This window comes from Triturus cristatus, chromosome 6 (genome assembly GCF_964204655.1).
Source record: "Triturus cristatus chromosome 6, aTriCri1.1, whole genome shotgun sequence".
Lineage (NCBI taxonomy): Eukaryota > Metazoa > Chordata > Amphibia > Caudata > Salamandridae > Triturus > Triturus cristatus.
Window position 1 is genome coordinate 1,136,685,832 of NC_140589.1, and position 19,133 is coordinate 1,136,704,964.

The 19,133-nt window shown below is 44.7% G+C and overlaps 1 protein-coding gene across 5 annotated transcripts in view; it reads left to right on the forward strand.

Annotated features, from left to right (window-relative positions):
- Positions 1-19,133, forward strand: part of TTC13 (tetratricopeptide repeat domain 13) — a 1,316,170-nt gene that overhangs the window by 428,354 nt on the left and 868,683 nt on the right. For all 5 annotated transcript variants that reach the window (XM_085612046.1, XM_085612047.1, XM_085612049.1 and 2 more), the window contains exon 9: positions 17,939-18,021. In XM_085612046.1, the coding sequence (XP_085468172.1) occupies positions 17,939-18,021 (83 nt within the window). The remainder of the gene's footprint in view (positions 1-17,938; positions 18,022-19,133) is intronic.

Genomic DNA, 19,133 nt, shown 5'->3' on the forward strand with positions numbered 1-19,133 from the left:
GACCTCGGGCCCTTTCTTCTGCTTCTAATGCTGACCATTCTATCTTTTGATCACCTACCTCCCACTCTTTTTCCTTGAGTTTCTCATAAATGCCAGCAGGCATCAACACCTTTAATATTGTCATAACGTCGGGGTAGGTATACTCTCCCATGAGTAACATGTCTTTGATTTCTCGGTGAAAACCCGCTGGGTCTTTGTCATGACTGGGTACTACTTTCTTCATTTCCAACAATTCTATTTTCGATATAGGCGTATATACAAATACACGTTTAAACTCATTGTCCTCGCCTTTTATTGGGTGTACTTCTCGTAAGGGATTCTGTCTATCCAGGTGATACGTCGTTCTTTCCTTGACAGGCAATGAGACATGCTCTGAGCATACAAAAAGAATATACTGCTTTCTAGATACTAGAATTTCTTTAATTAATTTGGTACCTGGACCTCTCCATTTCTTCATAAGCAATTCAGTCAATATGTCAGGTAAGGGACCAGGGTCCGAATGCTGACTCTGATATAGTATAATGAGTTGTTGAATCATATAAATCCCAGCTAACCTCTGCTCATCTGGGGTGAGATTCAAAAATGTGCGTACTACTGTCTCATCACTATATTTTCCGGGACTGTCCACCCAGTGGACAGCTGCCCTTGCTAAATCTTGTTCATCCATAGAATCGAGAAAATGATAACCCCTTCGTTCTCGGAGTAGTTTGTCGGCGGTTTGGAACGAATGCTCGTTAGACCTTATATTAATTATAGGTATTTGAAAATTCCTGTTATTATCTGGACATATCGGATGTATTGAGTCAGTATGATATCTAGTCTGATTCCTATTACAAGATCTTCCTCTACCTACATAGGCTATGGTGTCCGACTGTCCTGTGGGCAGTCCTGACCCTTCTTCCTCGTTTTGTTCGAACTCGTCTATCTCTAATCTCTCCTCGTGTAGGCGTTCTATTTCTTTACGGATCTTTCGGCACATGGCTATTATACAATTTTGCTTATCGTGTCTCCCTTCTGATATATTCTGGCCCCATTTTGTAAGAATTTTCATTGCTTCCGGATCTACCCCCGGTCGGTCTTGATTTCTGATCACACAGTTTATGAGGAAACGTAACAGTTCCCCCTGTATCTCTACTTTCTGGTATTCCATAGCTCTGTTAATACATTCTGGATCTCGCCCTGTTTGAACAAAATGGTATATTTTATCTAGATGCGTAGTCATTCCTGGTAGCTTCGCTAAATACCCTGCGGCTCGTCTGATACGTAATGATGCCAGGATCATTTCGTCCTCTTTGCCGAGCACCGGGTCATATCTACAATCTATAAGAAGTTCCTTAAGCGTACGATCACTTACGAATTTGGGTGTACGTGAATGCGCTGACTCTTGAAAAATAAGTTTATTTATTCTAGGTGGCGTAGAAAAAATATTGGTAGCACCTCCCGTGGCCCCGTCTGGGGCGTCGGGTGTGAAAGGATTCGTCGAACGTGACACAGCAACTATAGGTGTGGACTCAGCTATAGAAGTACTTGTAGGAACAGATGCAGAAACAGATGTGCTTGCCGGAACTTGTGACTCGATTTGTTGCTGCAGGGATACGGGTGCTGGATCTTGGTGTTGGACCTCCCTGGTATGCGGTCTACGTGGGGCGGAATTAGCATACTCGGGTGCTGCGTCATCTAAATATGAGGAAAGAAAAACATCTTCTGTTGTTCTAGGATGCCCCTTAGGATGTACCTTGATTGGGAATAATGGGGTTGGCAAGTCTTTTAGTATTTCTGGAGTAGCCTTAGGTAATCCTTCGGCCAGAAGGGGATACATACCATTCATAAGGGCATTTCTTTGTCTGTCTACTTGTTCTGATTTTACTCGGATACCTTCCTCAATTAATAGATTCTCTCGAATTTTATTGGAATTCTCTTTACTCTTCTCTTCCTGTCTACGTGCTTTTTCTGTTCGTCTATGTGATTCTTTACGCCATAATTCAACGGCGTCTTTCTGTGACTGTCTGACTTTTCTTTTCCATAACTCTTCCTCGACTTTCATGATGCACTCTGCATCCCAGGTTCCCGCTGTGGGCCACCTCTGACTTTCTGGTAATCCCTTGGTATAGTCTACCCATAAATCAAGAAATAATATAGCGTCTAAGCCATGTTTGTGATACATAAAGTGCCCTGGAGTGTCCCTAGGAGGAATAGGGACGGCTTCTTCGAGAACCCCTTTTCTGGTAGTGATCTGTCTTAATTTCGAAAAGAGCGGCATATTGAGAACTGACCTTATACTTGATTTTGACCTGATACTTGAATTTGAACAGACTTAATACAATAAACACGATAATGAACAGTCATTCATACCACGATATTCAGAACATACTTAAACACTTTAAACATTTAACATTAAACCTTTAACTGAAACAACAATGATGATCGTCTGCATAACTAAATCACCATGCTTAATTCTTGACACTAACTAGACAATAACTAGATACTTCGGAATACTTCGGAATACTTGATATACTGCTAAACAGTACAGATACACTGCTAAAACAGTGCAGACCGGATTTGTGTACCCAAACCCGTCTTGACCGGCACAACCTATGTGCACGTCAGAAATGCCTCCCCAGCAATGGTACTCACCGGGTAGCTTCGGAAACGGAAGGCCTCAGTAACTTGAACTTGAACCGGACCGGACTCGACTCGACTCGACTCGTCGGACACTGGGCTTGACTTCGGACTGGTGGGTCTCTGTATACCTCGGATCTTGCTCTCTCAGCTAGGCTCTGGTCGGGATACTTCGCACTTCTCACCGCCTCGTCTGGGTGTTGATCGCAGTCTCAGTCGCCCCCGCTTGACCGGAGGGAGATACAGGAAATCCTGCTGGTACGCGTTATTGTCCGTCCAGCTGTGGCAGGAGACCGGGCCTGCAACGCACCGCCGGCGCGTGAGATGAGAAAGTGTCCCTATTCGGGCGCCATCATGTGGTAAATAAAAATTCCTTTACCGGGACTGAATTTGATACAGAAACATTATAAAATAGCTCAGTAAAATGAGAGGCAGAATCCGTGATATTAGAGTTTCGGAATGGGCTTTATTCCAATAAACGATTATAATCGGATGCCTCAAGTTCCATCACCACGGGGGTTCAGGAAGTGAAGTACATACTTTATTGACAAGAAGTTACTTTTATAGTCCATACATTATAATGAAGTGAATACAGTAGGCGTAACAATTGATAAGGAAATTGACGTGTGGTCCGTGTAACCGAAAATGGGTGTAATAATGAGTAAAAAGGAACATAATTGGTTGTGATGTCATGTATAGGTGGATCTATAAGATAATACTTGGCATGGATGCGCGCGCAGCAGTATGACGTGTAATTGACGTGTAACTAGGGGGTGACGGGGATTTGACATTTAGCTCTACATGTGGAGACAAGAAGTCTGGGGGGTCAAGTCAACCTAATCCCAAATCATATCTAACATCCTATGTTTAAAGAACTATGTTATCCATAAAAGAAGGACTCTCGGACAGAATCTATTCTATACTGACTGTGCGTGCGTGTACAAGCGTCTAGGTGTCTACACTGAATGCGAGGGGGTAGGAATATTCCATGGTAACAGGGCTATGAATTATTTGCATGAGGACAGAGAAGTTGGGCCTTTTTGCTTGGTAACTGGAAGAATGTTTACTTAAACTACTAGGCAGGAATGCATCGGCTGAGGGGGAAGCAGATAATTCGAAGGTGAAATACAGTTCTTGGCAGAGAGTAGGCTGATGTCAGGCTTCGTGAGCCGCGCAGAGAATGAGACAAAGTTCATGGTCACAGATGCAGGCTCGGGCTGGAGCTTTCAGAGGCAGAAGGCAAGAGGAGTTTAGATGACAGAATCAGGGCCTACTTGCCTGGACTGTAAAGTGGCATAAGTGAACCATATAAAGCCGGTGGCCTTTCATATTTAAGAATGGAATATCCAGCCTATTCATGGCGGATCTGGCAGAGGACATGTTGACGGTGGGCATACATGTATTTGCGTCTTCATAACTGGAACTGGAGGGAACATACATGTACTTGTGACATGCACATAGAACCGTTGGGGTCCAAGATAGGGGACATAACTGACCAGAGAAATCCACATTTCCACAGCATCCCAACATTAAAACCACACTCCTCAGGAACACCCAAAAAGCTGAAGCACTCGTGGATCACTTGGAGAAATTGCTTTTTATTCGGCCATGGCATGACGCGTTTCGTCAATTGCTGACTTCCTCAAATGCCGCCAAACATTGCAAGTGCGATACACAGCCACATTTAAACCCCTCATGCCCCTCTGCGATTGGTTGAGGCATCAGAGCAGTCAGGCAAGGGGGTGTGTCCGGACTCAGACCTCCGATTCCAAACAGAGCAGGCCCTCTCACCAAACTATTCAACTCTTACACAGCTTGGGATTCACAATAAACTATCCCAAATCTCATCTCCAACCCTCACACATACATCAATATCTGGGAGCCACCATAAATACCTCCAAAGCTCTAGCATATCCCAGCCCAGCCAGGATAGCCAATATAAAAGCTCGGATCGCAAAATTTCAAACCCAACACTCTCTTCCAGCATGAGTGTTCATGCAACTCATAGGCATGATGGCATCATGCATCTTCATTGTGCCTTATGCAAGACTACAAATGCGTCCCTTGCAAGAGTGTCTAGCACGTCAGTGGAATCAGGCTCATGGACAACTAACAGATCTGGTGTTGGTGGACAGCCGCTCACATCGCTCTCTAAAATGGTGGAACACAATAAACCTGTCCAAAGGGCGGCCATTCCTCGAGCCTCTTCCACAAATAGTGCTAACAACGGACGCATCACTCACGGGATGGGGAGCCCATCTCCTAGGACACACCACTCAGGGCAAATGGACGACTCAACAGAAAGTGCTCCATATCAATTACTTGGAACTACTGGCAATATTCCTAGCACTAAAATCATTCCAAATACATCTCCAGAACAAAACTGTCCTCATCCGTAAGGACAACATGACAGCCATGTATTATATACAAAAACAAGGAGGCACACATTCTCTCCAGCTGTCCCAGCTTGCACAGAACATTTGGAGATGGGCCGTTCCCCAGAACATATACCTACTTGCAGAACACCTTCCAGGGGTTCAAAATCAGATTGCCGACCTGTTAAGTCGACAGACTCAACAGATCCACGAATGGGAATTACATCCGCAAGTCCTACTCCCCTTTTTCCAACAATGGGGCCAACCAGACATAGATCTGTTCGCCACACACGAAAACGCAAAATGCCGAACCTTCGCCGCCAGGTTTCCCCACCCACAGTCGAAGGGCAATGCGATATGGATAAACTGGTCAGGCAGATTTGCGTACGCTTTTCCGCCTCTCCCACCCATTCCATTCGTGGTACGCAAGCTTCGGCAACAGTCTCTCAAACTGATCCTAGTAGCTCCTACATGGGCACGCCAGCCCTGGTTCACAACTCTACTGGAACTCTCTCTAGTTCCACACCAAAAACTGCGCCTCTCCCCGTCCTTATTAACCCAGAACCATGGAGAAATCAGACACCCAGATCCAGGTCAACTGAATCTAGCGATCTGGCTCCTGAAGTCCTAGAGTTCGGTTACCTCAACCTACCACCAGACTGCATGAATATTATAAAAGAGGCCAGACGACCTACCACTAGAGCCTGCTACGCTGCAAAATGGAAAAGATTTGCTATTTACTGCACTAACAATGATATACGCCCACTGGATGCATCCATCCAGCACATCATTTGCTACTTACTACTCTTGCAAAGATGTAATGTAGTGTACTCATCCATACGTCTCCACCTAGCAGCATTAGCAGCCTACTTACAAAATCGACAACACTTGTCACCATTTAAAGTACTTGCGATTAAAGCCTTCATGGAAGGCCTTAAGAGGATTATTCCGCCCAGATTACCACCCTCTCCAGTGTGGAATCTAAACATTGTTCTTACAAGGCTCATGGGACCCCCATTTGAACCTATGCATAAATGCGGACTGCAGTTCCTCACATGGAAAGTGGCTTTCCTTATTGCTATCACATCCCTTAGAAGGGTAAGTGAAATCCAGGCTTTAACCATACAAGAACCATTCCTACAATTGCACCGCAGCAAAGTGGTTCTTAGAACAAATCCGAAATTCCTGCCAAAAGTCATATCTCCGTTCCATCTTAACCAATCAGTTGAGCTACCAGTGTTCTTCCCAAATCCGGACTCGGTAGCTGAAAGAGCTCTTCATACCTTAGACGTTAAAAGAGTCCTGCTTTACTACATTGACAGAACCAAATCATTCCGCAAAACCAAACAATTGTTTGTTGCTTTCTCTCCACCACATAAAGGCAACCCCATTTCCAAATCCGGGACAGCCAGGTGGATAGTTAAATGTATCCAAATATGCTACCACAAGGCTAAACGCACACTATCAGTTCCCCCTAGAGTGCATTCCACACGCAAAATAGGTGCTTCCATGGCATTCTTAGGAAATATTCCCTTAGAAGATATTTGTAAGGCAGCCACATGGTCTACAACACACACCTTCACTAAACACTACTGTGTTGACGTGCAAGCAAAACAACAAGCTTCTGTAGGTCAGGCTGTCCTTAAAACCTTATTCCAAACTGCTGCAACCGATACAGGTGACCACCGCTAGGGGAGACACTGCTATATAGTCTATCCTAAGTGTGTGATCTGCAGCTCATATGCCTCGAACGGAATATGCTACTTACCAGTATGCATCTGTTCTTGGCATGTAGAGCTGCAGAGCCACACACGCCCACCCACCTCCCCGGGACCTGTATCTGTTCCAGCATCGTCTTACTTAGACATTACACATGGACATCTCTCTCTTTTTACAAACTCCATTATTTCCCATCATGGCGAAAAACAATCTGAGGATGGAGTGGATGCCCATGCTCACTGTAGTCCAAGGGAGGAGTCACCCATCTCGTGACCAAAGACTTCTTCCGAAGACAACAACAACCTGCAAGCATCCGAGCCCAAAACCAGATGGTGAACTACTATCCTAAGTGTGTGGCTCTGCAGCTCTACATGCCAAGAACAGATGCATACTGGTAAGTAGCATATTCCTTTTAGGGAGATGGTTTTTATATTGTGTGTTTGAAATGGCCACTCTTAGAAAGTAGGCATTTTCTTGTTTAACCATTCTGTGTGCCTCTGCTGGTTTGTGTATTGACTTTCTGGCTTTCGAGTGATAGGGGCTGGGGATGTGCATTGACTGTAGTCAGTCACAAGGGGGGGGGGGGGTTGAGGTGTGTCCTGCCTTTCCTGGGTGACTCATAGTTGGGCTGAATAGGCCTGGTCTGCATTTAGAGTTGTGGGGGGAGTTTTCACTAGCACCTGAATAGGCAGTGCCTTCTCTGCACAATGCTGTCTCCACCTACTGTAGTGAAGCTGGGCCAGAGAGGGTAGAACTAGTTTGGACTGGGCTCAGAGACCCTTGCCACAAAGAGGACAAAGAGAAAATGTGTTATAAATATTCAGGCCCTGACCCCAGGAATTTAGAACTCTTTTGGATCAAGGAACCTACCTGTTAGGATTCCCTTTCCTGACCAGGAGTCTTGAAGCCGAGTTGAAACCTTAAGGCATGTTCCACTCCCTTATTCGTTCATGAAACTCACACTTTTCAGAGGAGCCCTAGACACCCAAGCAATAAAGCTCTTTAGAGACGTCCCCTAACTTTCTTAAAAAGACATCTCATACACGAATCAGTGCTTGGCTTACTGATCCATCATTCGACTGGTCACCACGCCCCTATTCCTAGCAAGTAGCTTCTAAATCCCTGAGCTACTAGTTTGCTCTCACCTTGTTCCTGCTTCGTTTTTTGATATTAATCACCTGAGGCGTCCTAAATAGAGATTGATGCTGTTCCAGTCCTTCTTGCTCCCCCGGAGCCGGGCAGCGCTTCATTTTGTCCGCAACCACGAAGCATCTTCGCGGCTCCACACAGTTCCTGTAAAACCCACCTTGGGCGTTTGCTCCGTTGCCTCCCGTTTCAAGACCGGAGCCGGCCAGTGTGGTGTGCCCCCTTTCTCAGGTAGGTGTTTGTTTCTGCTCCGCCCTCTTCCTTCCCTCGGAGCCGGCCAGCGCAGCACGTTGCCTGGGTGGAGGGGACGTCACGACTGCTCCGCTCCCGTCTTCGGGAATTACTGACAGCGCTGAACATACGGTAAAACTTTATTAAAAGGTGTCCGTGCCTGCTCCGCTCTTTGCGCTTTCGAGAGGAGCCGGCCAGCGTGGCACCGCCATTGTGATTCAGGGCAAGTTCCTGACTGCTCCGCTCTTTCACTTCCCCTTCAGAGCCAGCCAGCAAGAATTGCCTTCATTATTTTTTCTATCCAATCGTGTTCGTGATTAATCCGCTCACCTCGCTATTGAGCCGGCCAACTCAACACAATATTTTATATCCCTTGGTCCCTAAGCCCTCTCCCATACACCTTCAGGGTCCTTCGCAATTCCCGTGCATCGAGTGTGTATGATTGTGAGTGTGAGCGAGTCCTTCCTTGCCCAGCCTTGGAGTCTATCATATAATCTCATCAACTCTGACCTGTAAGACCTAAAGAAAAAGTTGGTGATCTGGACTACCTTCTTCAGAGGAACATTACTTTGTGCCCCACCGAGACACGCTATCAGTAAGTGAACTTCAGGGGGAGAGTGGACATGCATTAATGTTATAAACGCTTTGTGTCTTTCTATTTGAACAATCTTAAACCTCACCTGTATTTCCTTTCAGCATTCTAACGATCAACTACCAATGTTACCTGCTACAGACCTTAGGGGAAGAGTGGTGGTCACTCATTGGTTATTCCCCTCCCTTTTAGCGGACAATAACTCAAGAGGAGGTTATTTTGTCTTTCTCTGAGAGTTGTTTTCTGAAAGTTTGGGGACTAGGTCTTTGCTCCTGTGGAAGTTCTGACTTGGTGTCCATTCGGACCCCCCTTGACAGAAAGCCAAGCCTACGAAATATTTCCACCCGAGCGAAGATGAATCAAGACTGGGCTGGTGCTCCTTTAAACCCCTCTCTACACAATGCTTTGCAGAGTCCATCTATAGACGACCTAGCCATAGCATTAGTAGACTTACAATCCGAGGTGGGGAGGTTAAGGACTGAGAATCAGAGATTACAGGCTCAGGTAATGCAACTAAAAACACAAGTTCCCATAGATACTAGAGACCCTGGTGCATTTCCCAAGAGCGGAAGAAAATACATACAGCCTGCTCATTTTTCTGTTCCATCTACAAGTGCTAGTTCCCCTACCAGAGGAGATCGTTCCGTCCCTCCGGTACAATTGACTGTACATACACCCATTCTAGTACCCTTAGCCATGCCAGAAAGATTTAACGGAGATAGTTCCAAGTACAGCATTTTTATGACCCAGTGCCAGCTACAGTTCCTTTGTAAAGCCTCCGTGTTCCCTGATGATGCAGCTAAGGTAGCATTCGTCATATCCTATTTAGCGGGCAATGTGGCAGACTGGGCTGTTCCATTAGTAGAGAACAACGATCTCTTGTTATATGATTATTCATTATTTCAAGACAAAATGAAGTCTTTTTTCTAAACATACTTTAATGCAAGCGACAATGCCCTCCTCAACCTTAAAAAATGAAACAAAGGTCTGCTTTCATATATTACTAATATTAATAAATTAGTTGCGGAAACGCACTGGCCTGAGGAAAAAAGAACTTCCTTATTCTATCGTGGGTTAGGTGATGAACTGAAGGACCTGCTATCCCAGAAAGTCAATCCACCAGAGGATTGCGCAGCTTTTATTGATTTAATAGTGAAACTGGATCACATACTCCATGAAACAAAAGGCGAGAAGTCACGTATAAATCCTCCCAGATACCTTATGGTAAAAACAGATAAGAAAGACGTACCGGAACCCATGCAAATCGGTGGAGTGCGGAACCCTCTCTCCATGGAGGAGAAAGATAAAAGACAAAAAAATAACCTCTGTCTCTATTGCGGTAAGGGCGGACACTATGCCCGAGATTGTCCAGTCCATCCTCGTACCTCTTCAAAGACTCTTGCAAGTAGTCAATCAACTACTACAGAAGGGGGAAACTAGAAAGCTTGGACAAGGTAGAGACCGATTCCTCAAGTGTTGGGTTTTTTAAGGTCTCCCCCTAAAGAAAAATCACACCTTTAATACCTAAACATTTTACACTGTCTATCACTCTGGTCCTATCCCCACAATGTCAAAAAATATGTACGTTTTGTTAGACTCAAGAGCCACGGGTAATTTCTTGGATATTCACTTAGCTAAAACCATCGGCATTCCTTTCATACGCAAACCCCAACCAGAACCTGTAAGAGCAGTCGATGGGTCCGAACTATCGTCTGGGTTGATTACATACCAGACTCCGCAGATGGAGATGATTTGTAGTAATGGCCACTCCGAATCTCTTATCTTCGATCTCATAGATGCCCCTAACTTTGGAGCAATATTAGGGGTACCTTGGTTACAGAAACACAACCTGCAAATAGATTGGATCTCTCGTACCGTGACGCTAAAATCACATTATTGTATGCTGAACTGCTATCAAGAAGCAAGAGAATGGGACACTTCTCTATGCTGTGCCACAAGTACGAAGCCTTCACCGCCGGGTCTTCCTACAATCTATGAAGAGTACAGCTCTGTTTTTGATGAAGCAAAAGCCACTGTTCTACCCCTTTATAGATCTTATGACTGTCGTATTGATTTGATTCCGGGAGCAGAATTACCTGTCAGTCGCATTTATGCGTTGACCGCTACTGAAACAGAATATCTACAAGAGTACATCAAAGACATGTTAAAAAAGGGGTTCATCAGACATTCCACGTCCCCGGTTTCTTCTCCTCTTTTTTTTTTTATCCCGAAGAGAGAAGGAGGTTTACGCGTATGTTTGGACTATCGCGCTCTTAACAAAGTGACCATCAAAAACAAGTACCCTCTCCCGCTTATACCGGTTAGACCAGGTAAGAGGAGCCAAAGTATTCACGAAGATAGATTTGAGAGGAGCCTACCATCTTATTCGCATCAAACAGGGAGACGAATGGAAGACAGCCTTCCGTACCAAATTCGGATTATTTGAGTATTGTGTAATGCCGTTTGGCCTTTGCAATGCTCCTGCTGCTTTTCAATTCTTTGTTAATGATATACTGCGGGAGTATCTAGATATCTTTGTGATCGTCTATATCGATGACATCTTGATATACTCACAGAACGAGCAGGATCATGTGATACATGTGAAGAAGATCCTTCAGAAAATTACAGAGAATCAGTTATTCTCCAAACTCGATAAAAGCATGTTCCATACTACTCGCGTGGAATTCCTTGGATTCGTAATCTCTCCTGAAGGGGTGCACATGGATCCAAAGAAGGTAGAAGCATTAATTAAGTGGCCTAGCGCTGGTTCAGTGAAAGAGGTGCAATCTTTTATCGGCTTTGCCAACTTTTATCAAAGATTCATACACCACTTTTCCGAGTTAGTGAAACCAATAACACGGCTTGTACGGAAAGGAACATCCTTTAAATGGCCAAAAGAAGCAGATCTTGCCTTCTGCCTCCTAAAAGAAAGATTCACTAATGCTCCCATCATTAAACACGGAGACAACACACAGCCTTATTATGTGGAAGCAGACGCATCACAATTTGCCGTGGGGGGGGGGGTCCTCTCACAACAAGACAAGACCTCGGGAGGTTTACACCCTGTTGCCTATTTCTCCAAGACCTTGTTACCTGCAGAACAAAATTATACCATTGAGGAAATGGAATTGTTGGTCATTAAACTAGCCTTCCAAGAATGGAGACACTATCTGTTAGGGTCCCCGCATGTGATTACCATTTAGCCTCACCATAGGAACCTCCAATTTTTTAGATCAGCCAGAGCACTTACCCCTCGACAAATGCGGTGGGTAGCATTTTTTAGTGAGTATGACTTCTTAATTGTGTATCGTCCTGGCCCTCAGCAAGGCAAGGCAGACGTTCTTTCGAGGCTAGGTCATGAAAAGACCCTTACACAAGACGAGTCTTTCCCCATCATTCCCAATGACAAAATAGGGCAGAATATCTGAAGAACACTGGTTCCCAAGACTTCCTGGAGAAACTAAAAGAATTATATCTAGAAATTCCACCGGAAGACTGAAAAAAAGATCCTCTGAATCATATCCAAGAAGGGCTTTATTATCATGACGATAAATTGTACTTGCCCACAACTGAAGTGCAGCAACAGCTGTTACAATGGTGTCACAATAGCGCTCTGGCTGGACATCCAGGTAGCATTAAAACGCTCAAGGCCTGTCAACGATAGTTTTGGTGGCAAGAAATTAACAAAGACGTTACCGCTTTTGTAGATTCCTGTTCTACTTGTGCTCGACAAAAAGCTTCCCATTGTGCACCCACCGGCCTGTTGAAACCACTTGCAATACCCCCTTTTCCCTGGCATTCCATCAGTATGGACTTTATTACTGATTTACCTCGAAGTCAAGGGTATAACACTATCCTGGTGGTAGTAGATATGTTAACCAAGATGGCACATTTCATTCCCTTGAAGAAACTACCCACGTCCAAAAAATTAGTGCAGGTGTTTGTAGATAACATCCTTAGATTGCATGGACTACCCTCTGTGATAGTCTCAGATAGAGGGGCCCAGTTCGTATCAAAGTTCTGGCAAGGCATGTGTACTGTTCTGGGAATGGACCACCGGTTATCCACTGCCTATCATCCCCAAACGGATGGACAAACTGAACGCACTAATCAAACCTTAGAGCAATACTTAAGATGCCTGCGTTCCACAATCACAAGCAATTGGGTTAACGCTCTCCCCCTGGCAGAATTTGCCTATAACACCACGCACGCCTCAACTGGGGTATCCCCATTCTATTTTACGTTAGCCCATCACCCTAAATTCCTACCCATTTCCTTTCCCACTGAGCTGGATAGTATCCCTGCACTTAAAGAACACCATAAAACTCTGTCATCCGTTTGGGAAAAAGCCATAACCGAATTACAAAAAACCAAAGAAAGTATGAAAAGACAGGCAAATAAACACCGATGTCCAGAACCCGCTTACCAAAAAGGGGATAAGGTCTGGTTATCACCAAAAAATCTCAGATTAGCAGGGCCCAGAAAGCTGCAACCCCGATATGTAGGCCCTTTTGTAATTGATAAGGTGATAACCCCGGTTACCCTCAAACTACAGTTACCAGAAGACATGCAGAGACATCCCGTCTTTCATTGGTCCTTACTTAAGAAGTATATTCCCCCTCTAAGCCCTGAAAAACCACCACCGCCCATAATGGTTGAAGGGGAAGAAGAATTCGAAGTGAACAAGATTCTGGATTCCCGTAGACACAAGGGGAAACTACAGTACTTTGCAGATTGGGTGGGTTATTCTTCAGAGGACAGATCATGGGAGCCTGCGGAAAATATTCATCCCCCTGTCCTGATCTGTAGATTTCATGCCCTCCATCCCCCAAAACCTTGCCCGAGAGGGTGTCTTTGGGTGGGCGAACTGTTAGGATTCCCTTTCCTGACAAGGAGTCTTGAAGCAGAGTTGAAACCTTAAGGCATGTTCCACTTCCTTATTCGTTCATGAAACTCACACTTTTCAGAGGAGCCCTAGACACCCAAGCAATGAAGCTCTTTAGAGACGTCCCCTAACTTTCCTAAAAAGACGTCTCATTCACGAATCAGTGCTTGGCTTACTGATCCGTCTTTCGACTGGTGACCACGCCCCTATTCCTAGCAAGTAGCTTCTGAATCCCTGAGCTACTAGTTTGCTCTCACCTTGTTCCTGCTTCGGTTTTTGATATTAATCACCTGAGGCGTCCTAAATAGAGATTGATGCTGTTCCAGTCCTTCTTGCTCCCCCGGAGCCTGGCAGCGCTTCATTTTGTCCGCAACCACGAAGCATCTTCGCGGCTCCACACACTTCCTGTAAAACCCACCTTGGGCGTTTGCTCCGTTGCCTCCCGTTTCAAGACCGGAGCCGGCCAGTGTGGTGTGCCCCCTTTCTCAGGTAGGTGTTTGTTGCTGCTCCGCTCTCTTCCTTCCCTCAGAGCCGGCCAGCGCAGCGCGTTGCATGGGTGGAGGGGACGTCACGACTGCTCCGCTCCCGTCTTCAGGAATTACTGACAGCTCTGAACATACGGTAAAACTTTATTCAAAGGTGTCCGTGCCTGCTCCGCTCTTCGCGCTTTCGAGAGGAGCCGGCCAGCGCGGCACCGCCATTGTGATTCAGGGCAAGTTCCTGACTGCTCCGTTCTTTCACTTCCCCTTCAGAGCCAGCCAGCAAGAATTGCCTTCATTCGTTTTTCTATCCAATCGTGTTCGTGATTGATCCGCTCACCTCGCTATTGAGCCGGCCAACTCGACACGATATTTTATATCCCTTCGTCCCTAAGCCTTCTCCGATACACCTTCAGGGTCCTTCGCAATTCCCCTGCATCAAGTGTGTATGATTGTGAGTGTGAGCGAGTTCTTCCTTGCCCAGCCTTGGAGTCTATCATATAAACTCATCACCTCTGACCTGTAAGACCTAAAGAAAAAGTTGGTGATCTGGACTACCTTCTTCAGAGGAACCTTACTTTGTACCCCACCGAGACACACTATCAGTAAGTGAACTGCAGGGGGAGAGTGGACATGCATTAATGTTATAAACGCTTTGTGTCTTTCTATTTGAACAATCTTAAACCTCACCTGTATTTCCTTTCAGCATTCTAACGATCAACTACCAGACCTTAGGGGAAGAGTGGTGGTCACTCATTGGTTATTCCCCTCACTTTTAGCGAACAATAACTCAAGAGGAGGTTATTCTGTCTTTCTCTGAGAGTTGTTTTTGGAAAGTTTGGGGACTAGGACTTCGCTCCTGTGGAAGTTCTGACTTGGTGTTCATCCGGACCCCCCTTGACACTACCAAGAAGAAGAGCTGGAGAAGCTGTGAGGAGAGACTACCACTTTGCAGAGTGCTTTGCTGTGTTGCCCTGCAGTAGATGCTTCTGTCATGGGCAGAGAAAGGAGTGGACTGAACTTTCTGCAACATTTTTGTTTGAGTTTCTCCAAGGGCTTGAGGTAGAGCTTGCCCCCTGTTCAAGAATTCTCAGGAACAGCAAAGACTTCCAAGTTCATCTGCTACCAGCACTGGGAACGGTGTTTTGTGCTGCAGCAGAAGAAAAAGTAATCAGATGCCATCAATAACGGCGCCACTGTGCCGGAACCCTGGTCTTACAGACGCCGCCACCGAGCCGCTGCTTGCACGGTGACCTGTAGGCACTGCACTTCGCAGCGCCTCGTTTCATACTACTGCCCTGGTATCACCAACGACAGCACTTCACACCGACATTGACACAGCTGCTTGTGCCATGGTTTGAGGACACTGCTCATAAGTTACATGATGCTCCGCCCCGTCTCACACCGCAGTCTTGGCTTACTGGCACAATCCATTCCGGTTCGTCAGCCAACGACAGTGCTTCAGCAACGACGATGACGCTGCCTGCACTGTGACTTGCTAGCACCGCAACGAGCACCGCACCACTGGTCTCACCAACTGCCACCGAGCTTCTGCCTGCACCGTGACCTGAGAGCACTGCATGCTGCACTTCGCACCGCAGCCCGGATGCCCGTCGACACCAGCGCATGGAGTTCGATCTGCTGCACATGTGACTTCTAGGGCCAGACGACTCCTGCACCGACCTCCGAAACCGACGCCAGCTCTTCAAGGCAAATCGTGAGGTCACTGGCACCCTGCATTTCTAAAGGTATTGTTTGCGGGTCTTCCTGGCACCGTAGCTAACCCACAAGGCTGCAGTCAGCCATAATTGTTTGGATTTGTTGTTCACGATGCCGTGATAGCCCCGGACGGAGCTATCGACTTCAAGCAAGTTTTTTTAAAGTCTATTTTCGCTTAGTGATAATGCTAAGAACTGTATGGTGGATGTTTTTCGTTTTTGGTCTTGTTTTGTACAGATAAAATATTGGATATTTTTCTAAAACTGGTGTGGTGTCCTTCTATAGTGTTTTTACTGTATTAGCCCTGGTTATATGTAAACGCTTTACACGCTGCCTCTGAGATAAGCCTGCCAAGCTACCAAGGGGGTGAGCAGGGGTTATTTTAGAAGTGTATCCCCCTTACCCTGGCTAGTAAGAAGGGTCCCTACTTGGACAGGATAACAACCTGCAACCTGCCAACTAGTGACCCCTATTTCTAACACACTATCGCACATTTCCACTTCACCACACATAGACAAATCAATATGCAAACACGTTTGTGCATGTGTATATCAATTGAGGGTTTGTCAAGTCTTCTATGTTTATGTAAGTATTTGCCAATGGCAGAAAAAATTGAACTCTTACCTCAAATGCAACCTCTTGCTGCTCTATTTTATGTTCCCACCCAAGCAGCATTCAGTTTTAATTATCAATTGCTATTGTGCTGCGAACAGAATGTTTACTTGCTAAATGAATACATCTTATAACTGTTTAAGTCATATGCAGATTTTATTGTACGTTTAATCTCATGTTCTTGCCTCCAGATTAATGTTTGATCCTGAGTATCTTATTAGGTCACATGCTTTGTGGACGTTGATACAGCAAGCAAATATTTTACCCCAGTTTTTGTTGTTTTAATATCTGCTGAACCAGGTTTATTGGGTGCAGAAAGTTTCTGTAATTCGGATAAATTACTTCTATGCAAAACGTCACTGTCAATTAGGAACTCCATATGTTTGTGGTCACGAAGCTGCAAAAATATGTTTACTTGACTGTTTTTAAAATCCCTGTTGTGATTTGGGCTGAGGATGTCCACTTGATTACCTCTGTAAGAGTTCCCAGTGTGATGTTGTACCAGAATATGGGGTGAGCCTTGTTTAGGAATTATATTTAATATGTTACTTGGGCTGCAAGTTTTCTTTCCTTTAGATTTGTAAAAATGCTCTCTTAATTTATTCATTGTATCTGATTTCTCTTTATGGTCCTTCTCCTCTTTTATGGTTTCTTAAAGTAGATTTAGTTTCATAAGGATATATTTGCCCCTCCCTGAAGTGTTCAGTAAGGCTTTCTTTCTATATTTTCTGGCAATGTGTTGAGAAAACCTCACCATTCTGACTTCTTAATTGTAATCCCATTGTTTCAATACAAATGTAATGTTGATTGCAGCATTTGTCCGAGTCATTTTTTAATTTCGTTTTTCTTTCTTATTGTTGACTTATATTCACCAAGAATGCGTAGATATTCGAGCTTAGTTCAGGATTGTGTTTTAGTTGAGACATGTTTTTAAGATTTTTATATTTTATTTGTCTTTTCATACCATGTGTATATTTTATTGTGGTATTGTTCAGTTGTATCTGAAACGGTATGTTTGATAATGTCGCTTCCCCATAGCTGACAGCTTTATATGTGCATACCTAGTTCTGAATGTTCATTCTTTTTTTAAGAAAACACAACAAATTGAACAGTGAATCTCAGCTGGTGTAGGCAGAAAAACAGACTGTCCCGGTTATCCCGGTACTGCTGATCAAGAAGATAATTTGAGGAAGAAACTGAAACCTATTGCACAATTATAGTCCGCATCAGTTGTGGGCGATATAGTGGTTTATGGATCCGTTGACTTATAACTATAATCTATGGCTGCCGAATTGTAGTGTTTCCCCATTTCTAAGGAACCTCTCAGGGTCCCACTCTGTCAGCTGATAATTGTTGGATGGGGGCTGGCAGGGGGGTTGAGATACTGGACCAAACTCCAGGGCACCTGGAATGATGCCCTCAGACTCACAGTATGTAATTGGCATATGCTGTGCATAATCCTCCTTTTTGAGCAGAGTTAAGTAAAGTATGTAAAGTGTTGGTTTTCTAATTTATTCAAAGAAACTAAATCCTGAGTGTGTATCTTTTGAATATTTCACAGGAATCTATTGAAACGTTCAAAGAAGCATTAAAGCAGAAATCGGACTTTATAGATGCATATAAAAGCCTTGGACAGGCCTACAGGTAAACAGGAGAAGATTTGAATTGTGTTGTCTTTAGTTTCTCAAATGCAAGTGTTAAATCAAATATTGTCAAGGCAAAAGACGTTGCTTTAGGATGATTTATTCAATGGCCTTTTTAGACATTTAGTTATGTTCCAGTGTAGCACCAAACCAGGAGTTGTTTTCCCCGAGCTGATTCCTTTCTACTCTCAGGCTTCCAGAAGCCCCTGGGGGAATACTCACTCACTTAGCATCACCACTCCAAAGAACTTTCAAATAAAGACTACAGGCCAGAATGGAGGGCATGTAGGGCAAACCCTGTTCTAGGTATATGGTATTTGGGTTACAAATAAGTCATTATGAACTGTGAGCTTCTACAATCGAAGGCTGTGAAAAGGACATGACCTCGAGGTACACGCAGTGAGACACTCAAAAGCATTCTCAGTTTACAAAAACAAATATAAAATGCCAGCTAGCAATCGGGCCCGTTTGCACACCTTTTGCACTGCTAAGTCTATAAATTTACATTTAGTGCCAACTCTCACTGTTATTTGTGAGGCCTAGGAATGTCTAAATTACATATTCCTACCTCTTCCATAGCGCACAAAATGTTTTTTTAACTCAGATTTAGGGTGAGACTAAGGTAATCTGGGCAGAAGAGGTATTGACCCCAATACATTCTAAAAAGTGTGTGCCATCCTTTGGATGATTCCTATTGGGTTCTTTTGAAGGACTCCATAAATGTTCTTGTGATGACCAATACCTTGCTTTACAGCTTCTGCTGCTGGGGCTATATAATCCATTTGAAAGTGTTTTCGTGAGGGCCCTGCCCCTACATCAAACTTAATAAAAGCGAAACCAGATCATTCCAAACTGTCTTTGTCACAAATATTCTGATATGGTCTCAGACATGGGTAGAAAACAAGACATCTTTAAGCTGGTGGAAGCCATCTTGCAAGAAGCTGGGCATTCCTCTCCAGTGATCAAAAAAATAACATGTGCACAAGCTCAGATGAATCTGTCAATAAGGCAGACTTGCTTATCTGCCAGATATCTTCAATTACATCCCAGTGTGGGAGCCCTGGTAGATTCTTTCTCTCTTTCACCAGTGCCATCGGTACAAGGTCCTTTACT